The 9,644-nt window shown below is 47.2% G+C and overlaps 1 protein-coding gene across 1 annotated transcript in view; it reads left to right on the top strand.

The window, feature by feature from the left end:
• The first annotated feature begins 4,434 nt into the window (after positions 1–4,434).
• The window catches only part of Pdlim1 (PDZ and LIM domain 1), a 48,163-nt gene continuing 42,953 nt past the window's right edge, over positions 4,435–9,644 (top strand). The window contains exon 1 of the mRNA XM_031390229.1: positions 4,435–4,690. Within this exon, the coding sequence (XP_031246089.1) occupies positions 4,595–4,690 (96 nt within the window). The 5' untranslated portion in view covers positions 4,435–4,594. The remainder of the gene's footprint in view (positions 4,691–9,644) is intronic.

Below are 9,644 nucleotides of genomic sequence, written 5' to 3'. Positions count from 1 at the left end.
CCCCCCCCCCCCCCCCCGGCTTTCTTTTTGGTAAGTGCCTTTCTCATCCTCAGAAAACACTTAGTACCGCCTCTCTGGGTGTGGTAGCCAAAAGACTGGTGGGCAACCCACTTGGGGCCTTTGAGACTAACTGCTCAATTCCTCCTTCACTATGCAAATGGCAGGCCTCCGATCTGCCAACTCACAGGGTCACACCCTCCCCAGTCCCGAAGGTACACCAGTCAGGTCAGCTTCTCTGATGTCCTTATGGGCTAGAGGTGCCACGGAGCATGCTCTACACAACTGAAATCCGAGAGGCACCTAATACTGACTTGCGACTTCAAGATTCCCTCCTAGGAAGAATGCGAAGCAGAAGAAAAGTTTGTCTGCCCAGCTTGTCTGCAGCGGTGCTGGAAGAATAGTGGAGTCGTGGGGCACCCTCGCGGGCCTCGTAAACCTAAGAGCGGAGTTAATTTGAATGGGTTAGGATCTGTGGGCAAAGTTGTGTTTGTTTTGCAAGGCTCGAAGTTTACGTTTCGGTTCTTTTCACGGAAGAGTTGTAAGTTCCTCAAGATGTCATTTGACCAGGTCCCGGGGCAGGTACTGGCACTCGTATCGGGCTTGGGAGACGCAGGCGCCCCGCACCTAGCGTCTCTGGGTCCAGAGTCTTTACGAGTTCTGTCGCTGCCCTGGTGGCTCCGACTTAGGTCTGAGTGGTCTCTAGTCTAGCCCCGACCACATGCTCCTCCCACTCCTTGGCTGGAAGCACTCAGCCAGGCCGGAGAGGATCGGGCAAAAGTTGCGGAGCTCCAGACCTTGACCTGGCTCGGTCACAACCGCGTGGCCTTAGCCAAGTTCTCTGGGCAAGTCCAGAACCTGTGTAGAGTAAGTGACAATATGTAGATTGGAGCCTAGCCCAGCCCTACACACCCTCCAAGTTTACAGAGTTTGGGTTTCTTGGCTCAGTCAGTTCTATCCCTGCACCCCCGGGCGTGGGAGTGGCCAGATCTGCCGAGGCCTTAGGAGGAATCTCTGAAAGCCTTTGCAGGCCGCGCAAGCTGCTTCAGAAAACGTCAAGTTGGGGAGATCTACAGTGCTCATTGCCCGACTCGGCTTCCCTAGTCTCTTGGCTCTACTTTTCCCTAGTCTCTTGGCTCTCCTTTTCCCTCTCATTCCATTTCTCCTGCTGTCTCCTCTCTTTTCTCAATACCCAGATGTTTGTTGAAGGGTGTTTAGGACAACAAACTCTATGGAATGCATTACAATAACAAGGCAAACTGAAGTTCAGGGGTTGTTTAAGGCCATTTGACCCGTATGGGGCATGAGTCAAGATAGAATTTGAGAGAACTGTTAATTGTGGATAAAAAAGTAATGGCTTTTAAAGTAAGGCCCAAGTTTCAGAGCCAGCTGGCTAAAGTTTTCTGAACATGGGTCTTTTGCTCAGCGTCAAGTTCTTAGGAGGGGAAGGGGAGGTCGGATAAATAAGGTCCCCATCCTAAGAATTTGTTCTACATCCTAGGAGCTGAAGACGTTTAATTGACCCTGAAAACTTCCTCGCCTACTTCAGAAATTCTCCCTAGTGCAGTTACCTTTTGAACTTCCTCCTGGTTGGTTTTGTTTTGTTTTGTTTTGTTTTGTTTTTGTTTGTTTGTTTTTTCCAGCTAGATAGGTTTTCTGTTTTTTTGTTTTTGTTTTTAAATCATGGTATACAAATAATTTTGTTCCATTCATTCCACATATTTTAAACTTTTTTTTGGAGGACTGAACCTAAGACCTCCTGCATATCGGGTAACAGCACTTTAGAGCCGTGGCTGCTCCTGACATAGTTTTGACAACACTTTCCCCGAGTCTTCAGGACTATCATTTTCATGTTTGCTCACTGTTCTCTTCACACGGCCATAATACACTTAGCCTCCTTTTTTGTTGGTTGTTACTTATTCGAGCTTTTTGCCATGAGTAGCTGTATACACAGGTTTTTCTTTCTTTTTTTTTTTAAGTATGCCTTTGGAATCAGCACCCTGAGAGGGTGAAAAGCATAGGTCTTGTTCTGGAGGCCCGAACCACTGAGGATATTTAATAACAAAGCAAACAGGGACAGTCCTTACAGATATTCCATCGTGCACCCACTCCCTGAATCTGCATACAAACAGAGCTGTGTGCAGTAAACACACACTGACACCTACTATGCAACAGGTTCAAGCTAGCAGGAAATGGTGGTGACTAAGAGGCAGGCCTCGCCCTTGGGGAGTACAGGAGCTGTGGGTTTTCAACTTTCTCTCATTCGGACACAAAGTAGTCGACACTGCTAAATAAGGTGGCGTTTGCTGATGCCATCAAATTCTGCAGAGACATAAAGCATAAAGCACTAGTGTCCTTCCTTTTTTTTTTATCCTAAGATTTATTTTATTTATATAAGTACATTGTAGCTGTCTTCAGGCACACCAGAAGAGGGCATCAGATCTCATCACAGACAGTTGGGAGCCACTACGTGGTTGCTGGGAATTGAACTCAGGACCTCTGGAAGAGCAATCAGTGCTCTTAATTGCTGAGCCATCTCTGCAGCCCCTCCAAAGAATAGTTTTAAAAAGATTTTTTTTGATATATGTTCCTGTGTGTGGGCACAGTATGTATGCATGTGCATGAACATGTATGTGGAGGTCAGAGGACAACCTTGGCGTCGTTCCTCAGGCATCTTCCACCTTTTGTCTGAGACAGGGTCTTTCATTGGCCTAGAACTTTACCAAGCAAACTAAACCAGCTGACCTTGTGACCTGAGATCCCTGCAGTGGCTGGAATTTCAGAGGCCTGCCCCTGAGCTCAGTCTTCCACAGGAGTTCTGGGGGTCAAAATCAGGTTCTTGCTCATTTAAGCCAAACACCTTAGTGACTGAGTCATGGCCCTAATTCTTTAAAATAAACTTGGACGTATGTGGTTTTCTTAGTAAATGTTTGGTGTGTGTATCTATTTTACATATTCTTGGGGCAAATTTTTTTTTTTCTGGGTGAAAAGGAGCTAAAAATGGAAAAAGTTTAAGAAGATCTTGACTAGAAAACAGGAGTGAACTTGATTTCTAAAAATGAGCAAATCATTCCCAGACACAGGCCTTTGTGCTGGGTGAGGGGCAAGATGGCCCTTTCATATGTAAATCTGTGCAGAGATCCGCAAAAGATTGGCCAGCTCCGCAGGGACGTCAAGAGCTGTGCCATTTTACAAATCCATTCAACCTGGGTCCAGCTTCCCGAATGAATGAATGAGAACCAGGAAAACCATGCTGTCCAGAGGGGGTCAGTGGTCCCAAGGTTGGCTAATGTATTACATCCATCAAGAGATTATTCTAGGTCGGGAACACAGCAGCAAACTGTTTGCAAGATAAAAAACCCTTCTGGTCTCGAAACTAATGCTTAGGAAGGTGGGTAGGACAAACTAGTAAGTAAACTGTAGACTACACAGTGCCAGGCCAAGAATTAAGGCAGGGAAAGTTAAAGGGAGGCCCTCAGAAACGGCCTTATCCAGAAGATGGTCTCTGCAAAGAAGCCTTGAGTGAGTGAGTTATCTGGGGGGGAAGGGTGTGCCTGGTGGCAAAGCTCTGAGCAGGAGGCCTGTGTGGCCAAAGTTGGAGACAGATTACAGCAGATTCAAGTCATTCTTGGAGTGGCCTTTGAGACATGTAAAGGGTTAGGTTTTTTTCTCAGGGTGAAGAAGCACTCAGTGGACAGAATGAGCTATGGTTTAATCTGTTTTGAGAACTTGTTTTGGGGGCAAACAAACAGAAGAAACTATTTGTGAGCTTAGAACCCTGGAATTTCCATCCACCACTTTCCCGGCATTGGTCCGCCCCAGACTTCATGATGGAACTGCTGGAAGGTCAGAACTTATTTCAATTTCAGCTCCAGCCAGTAGGAAAGGTTTCTGGGAACTTCGCAGAGCCTAGTTATATCACCCCTACCCCGTTATAGTCTCATTAGCATTGGAAAATTTCCAGGGTGGCCCAAGGAGCCTAGGAAATGATTCAGTAGCAACCCTCAGTTGTTGCATAGCCTTAGGGGTGCTTTATAATCTCGGGCAACCTCAATGACTTTATCTCTAAAATGGGACTAGAGATAGAGCCTTTCTAATTGCGTCAGGTGAGTTAGCTTGAAAGCCCCTCTTAAACGTCTCTGCGGTTTCCAAAAGTGTAAACGGCTCTGACCTCGCTCAGTCCTTTTCGACTTTTTGCAAAGCACACGGCGTGGGTTTGTAGGGTCCATTGTATGTGGGGACAAGGCTTAGGTCTCACCTAGCTTTCATGCTCCTCAGGGAGCAACAGGAAGGCTGTGGGTAGGGCGGGAGGAGGTGCGGGAGGAGGTTCGGAGCTGCTGGGCGGAGTTGAAGAGTCTACCTCCGGGACCAGAGTCTGGCGAGGTCCTGCGGGCCTGCTGGGAGTGGAGGCGTGAGCCGGGCGGGGCTGCAGCTACACCGCCGGGGCGGATCTGTCCCCGCCCTCTCTCGCGACCCCGCCCGTCCCAGGATCTACTAACTCGAGCCGCGCGCTCTTTCTCCGACAGCTGCTCCCGGAGCCCCGCGCGCCTTGCTGTACTGTGCCTCGCCCGTGTGTCCTCTCCGATTGTGCCTAGCGATGACCACCCAGCAGATTGTTCTCCAAGGCCCGGGACCCTGGGGTTTCCGCCTCGTGGGCGGCAAGGACTTCGAACAACCTCTCGCCATTTCCCGGGTAAGAGCGTCTTGGGACGCGCGTGGGAACGGGGTGCTTTAGTTGGGCGCACTGCGTCCCGAGGCAGGTCGGGGTGGCTAGAGCTCTGAGGGGATCGCGGTGGGGTGCATCCAGGTGTGCTCTGCGCCGAGCGCTCTGTGCCATCCGCCATCCCTTCCCAACCGCCGCGCTCCAGGGCAAGCGGGCTCGATGCGCGCTGAGTCAAGGCCAAAGACAGTTTTGTTTCTGCGCCCCGGAAGCGTGGCGCGGCGCGGCGAGCAGACAAGCTTTGTGCCTGGGTGTGGAGACCTGGGGCTCCTTAGACCCTGTGCGCGCCTTCCTCTTCATAGTGAAAGAGTTGGGGAAAGACGATCGGAAGCAATAGAAAGTCCTGGAAGGTGAATGGGAGTACAGAAGAGTTCCCTGGAAGGCGAATGGGATTCGTTTAGCTAACAACTGAAACAACAATTTTACACCCATGGCTGGCTCTCTTCTCCGTAATGCCTTTTACAGGAAAACACCTCTGGAGTTGGGAAATAATCCCAGATAAACCTCCGTAGTCTCGCCCTGCCTAAGGTGGTTAGATCACCTTTCTGCCCTGGAGGTTATCCGCGATAAGCCCATTTCCTTTTGGGGAAGAGTACCTACGGTGTGTGGTGGTGATGATTTTAAACTTCGTGGCTGGTTCTCATGACTGGGAGGGCCCGTGGCTCAATCGCAGACTGTTAGAGCGGTGGCCCATAATTGAAATGCAACCCCCGTTAGACTCAGGCTCAGTATTTGGAGGTTCACACTTTGGCCATGTGATTTGGGCCAAACGCAAGGAATATGCTCCACTGAGAGTCAACACTTTTAGATTTTTTTAGCCTCTTCATATAGAGGGTGTGTGTGTGTGTGTGTGTGTGTGTCGCATGCTGGGGCCGGGGATATTACTAAATATCTTTTAATTAAGGAGAGAGAAAAACCTCAACGATGCCTGGCCTAGAGGGACCACATTCCATTCTTTGGTACATTTGTCTGCTGAAGCTGACTTTAAACTTGCTCCTCCAGTCTTGTAAATGTGTCTTTTTTTTTTCTTTCTTTCTTTTTTTTTTGTCTCAGAGGGATTCTGGGATGGAAATGGAAGTGAAAGATCTCAGTGGGTCCTTTTGACTTATGGCTATGCCTCCAGCAGCTGAAGGACATAGTTGGAAGTTGTGGAAGCACCCGACCTTTCTAGGCTTTTCTGCCAACCACAGTGCCTATCACTCAGTCTTTCTTACAGGTGGGCCTGGTCTAGGAAGGGGCTCTTTGACCATCCGACTCCAAATGAGCAGGCAGCCCAGTTTTAAGACTGCGTCTTCCACAGGCCCATCTTGTCTTCCAGAGACTTCTTGATTATTGGAGATGTGAGCTGTTTCCCCAGCCTCCCGCCAAACCTTCCAAGCATGAGAACTATGCTTTCATCAATATGGGCCTCTTACCCCAAGCCTGGCCCAGAACTGCACCCGACTGTGCCTGCCTATCGTATCCTGGCAGGCAGACTACAAATGCTTGCCCGTGGAGGGCACTGCCTCTGCACATTTAGAGTTAGTTACCTCATAGTCCAGTTGTTCTCCGTCTTTGTGTCTATAATTAACCTGTCAGCCTTCTCCGCTTCTTAGAAGCTTTCTTTTGAAGCAGGGGAGGATGGATTGGCAGTTTGTTGAAAGGATAGTCATGGCTTGTCATTTTGGCTGCTTCTAAAAAATCTTAATGCCAGCCGGGGCGGTGGTGGCGCAGGCCTTTAATCCCAGCACTTGGGAGGCAGAGACAGGCGGATTTCTGAGTTCAACGCCAGCCTGGTCTACAGAGTGAGTTCCAGGACAGCCAAGGCTACACAGAGAAACCCTGTCTCGAAAAAACAAAAAACAAAACAAAACAAAAAAGGTCTTAATGCTAGCTGGGAGTATAGCACAGTGATGCACTGGGCATAGTGTAGAAATGAGGATGGTTTGAAGTGGAAATCACATCACTTTGGATCTTCCTGAATTAATTAATTAATCAATTAATTTTACTCCTCTCTCTCTCTCTCTCTCTCTCTCTCTCTCTTAGAGTCTCATGTATCTCAAAATAACTTTTAACTCTGTATATAACCAAAGCTGACTTTGAACTTCCAAACCTCCTGTCTCTCATCTCCTGAGGATTGAACTCAGACATCATTGTATGTTAGGCAAGCAGCCTACCAACTGAGCTAGCCCCTGACTAATATATTTTTCTGTACTCCTTACCCATATTGAATGAACAGCTATCTATGCCTGTGCAAACTCCTCAGACCTGAGAGGATACAGCTCTGGAGGGAAGCTAATCTTCATTACGGCTTCTGCAAGCATTTGAATTGAAAACTGAAAGTGACTCAGAGACACTGCGACTCACTATCACTTGTGACAGTGGCTATGATTTACCTTCACCTTTTGACTTGGGGATGAGAGAGTGATTGTCATAAAGAGACTGTAGCATGGGCTGTTTAGGAGCTGGTGTTGTCTGGAGTCAAGTTCTTATCTAAGCTGTGCCTTAGGTGAGCACCCAGAGTGTACATACTTTTTTAAAATCACTGCAGTAGGGTAACTGCAGCCCTTGGCTACCAGTTGAAGAATGTAGAGTGCTCTGTAAACAGTGAATAATGGTGAGGTGTGAGCGTTGGTAAAGAGCTCTGCCCTCCTTGGGGCTGGTGTGTGCTCCATTTATCATCCTGGACAGATACAGTTTGCTAGTCTGTTTCTTTTGTGAAGTAGACTTTCAGTCTCCGCACCAAAGCAAGCCATAAAATTAGGCAGGTGGAGGAGTGCCTCTTACTTAAATAACCATGTTTGCTTTCTCTTGCAAGAATTATTCTGGTGTTGGCTCCAGGTTTTTGTGAAAGTGCTAAAGCAGAATAGAACGCCATAGTTGTGTGTATTAGAGATACTTGGTTTTTTTCTTTTTTTCTAGATGCGTTTTCACTGATTATAAAATGAACACCTGTACAGTCACACCCTGATCAGGAGAAATGATGATGGAATATAGGAGCTTGGTGATGTAGCCCTGTCCTGACATCCAGTAATTATTCTGTGCTTTTTTTCATAGTTTTGCTGACGAAATAGGTATCCTGAACACTAGATGCTGAGTTTTGCCTTTTTAAAAATGGACTTACACAGAGCATTTTATATGCATTGCATGGTGGCTTCTAGTACTCCGTTGTGCCTTCGTCTATGCTACTATGAGAAATTTAGGACTCAAAGCCCAAATTTTTAACTATAAATGGCTATAAAGTAGTTTTTTTCTACCCAGTATCTCATTTAAAGGCTCCTATCTTTGGCTACTTTCTGTTGCATCCACTTAATATTTAGCTGCTTTCTGGAGTATTTTTCTGTAGTATATGGGTGTTTGTGTGTGTTAGTGTGTATATGTGTATGTTTTGCCTCCTCTTGTATATGTGTGTTTGTGTTGTGTGTATGAGAGAGTGTGTATGTTTTGCCTCCATTTGTGTGTGTATGTGTATGTATGCTTTACCTCCCTTTATGTGTGTGTATGAGAGAGAGAGAGAGAGAGAGAGAGAGAGAGAGAGAAAGAGAGAGAGATAGGGAGGGAGGGAGGGAGGGAGAGAGAGAAAGGGAGAGAGAGGGAGAGAGACAGAGAGAGAGAGAGGGAGAGGGAGAGGGAGAGAGAATGTTTTGCTTCCCTTTGTATATGTGTGTTTGTGTATGTGTCTGAGAGAGAGAAAATGAGAAAGAGAGAGAGTGTTTTCCTTCCCTTTGTAATTTCTTACTTCCTCTAGTAGCTTTCAAGGGAAACCTTCGTAGACTCCACGCCCATGCTGAAATTGCTTGCTGCTGTGCCCTGTTGACAGTTTTTCTCTCAGGCAACTGACCAAAGACAGGAAGAGGTGGGGCCAAAGATAAGGGGGTGCTCTCAATTGGAGCTGCCACTTATGTGGCCCTTGAGTCCTGGGGAACCCTTTGCTGAGAGCCTGTGGTTTTATAGTAAGTGCTAGTGCCCTTTACCCAAGGACCCCAAGGAGATGCTTAATAATGGTTTCTCTGTAGCCTGAAGGTCTTTTCTGATTTCCAAGAGGGTTATTTCCAGATTCAAGTAGATATTCGCATCGTGTCATAAAGGCTGGAAGAGCAGGGCTCATCAGTCAGGTTATAATAGGGAAGACAAGTCTAAAACTGCCCGGTGTGTATTAAAGGCTCTGAGCTGCGTGCCTGCATTGCGTGCAGTAAATCACCTCAGAAGCCTTAGCCAATCCAATTGATCAAGGCTGCGCAAGGGAGGCAGATGAATCCAAGGGAACTAACTGCCTGAAGAGGAAGCTGGAGCCGCCTTCCCTAGTCTCTAGGATACTGGGTTAATTTTCTTTTTAAAAATTAGTTGTTTATTTCTTTAATTTTAAGGTTTACTTATTTATTTAGTTAGTTTTGTATACTAACTAGTATACAAGTTTTGTGCACTCTGTGTACCTTGTATGTGTGAAGGTCTGGGTCCCCTGGAAATGGAGTGACAGGTGGTTGTGAGCTGTTGGGAACTAAACCCAAGTTCTCTGCAAGAATGATAAGTCTTTCTTCTTTTTTAATTTTTTTTTTCTTTTTGGTTTTTTGAGACAGGGTTTCTCTGTGTAGCCCTGGCTGTCCTGGAACTCACTCTGTAGACCAGGTTGGCCTCGAACTCAGAAATTCGCCTGCCTCTGCCTCCCAAGTGCTGGGATTAAAGGCGTGCGCCACCACAGCCTGGCTACAATAAGTCTTTCTAAGAACTGAGCCAACCCTTCAGCTCCTTGCTGGTTAATTTTAATGAAGAATGAAACAGGGGCAATAGCTCTCAGATACTGCATCTGGATGGTACTCTCTCTCCCTACTGGGGAAGTCACCCTATGGTTGCTGTGTGTGTGTGTGTGTGTGTGTGTGTGTGTGTTTGTATGTGTATGTGTGTGTGGTGGTGGGTGGTGGGTGGGGTTGGGATTGCTGTGTGTGTGTGT

This window comes from Mastomys coucha, unplaced genomic scaffold (genome assembly GCF_008632895.1).
Source record: "Mastomys coucha isolate ucsf_1 unplaced genomic scaffold, UCSF_Mcou_1 pScaffold21, whole genome shotgun sequence".
NCBI classification, from domain to species: domain Eukaryota; kingdom Metazoa; phylum Chordata; class Mammalia; order Rodentia; family Muridae; genus Mastomys; species Mastomys coucha.
Note: the sequence above shows the minus strand (reverse complement) of the source record. Positions and strands in the feature narration are given on the sequence as shown.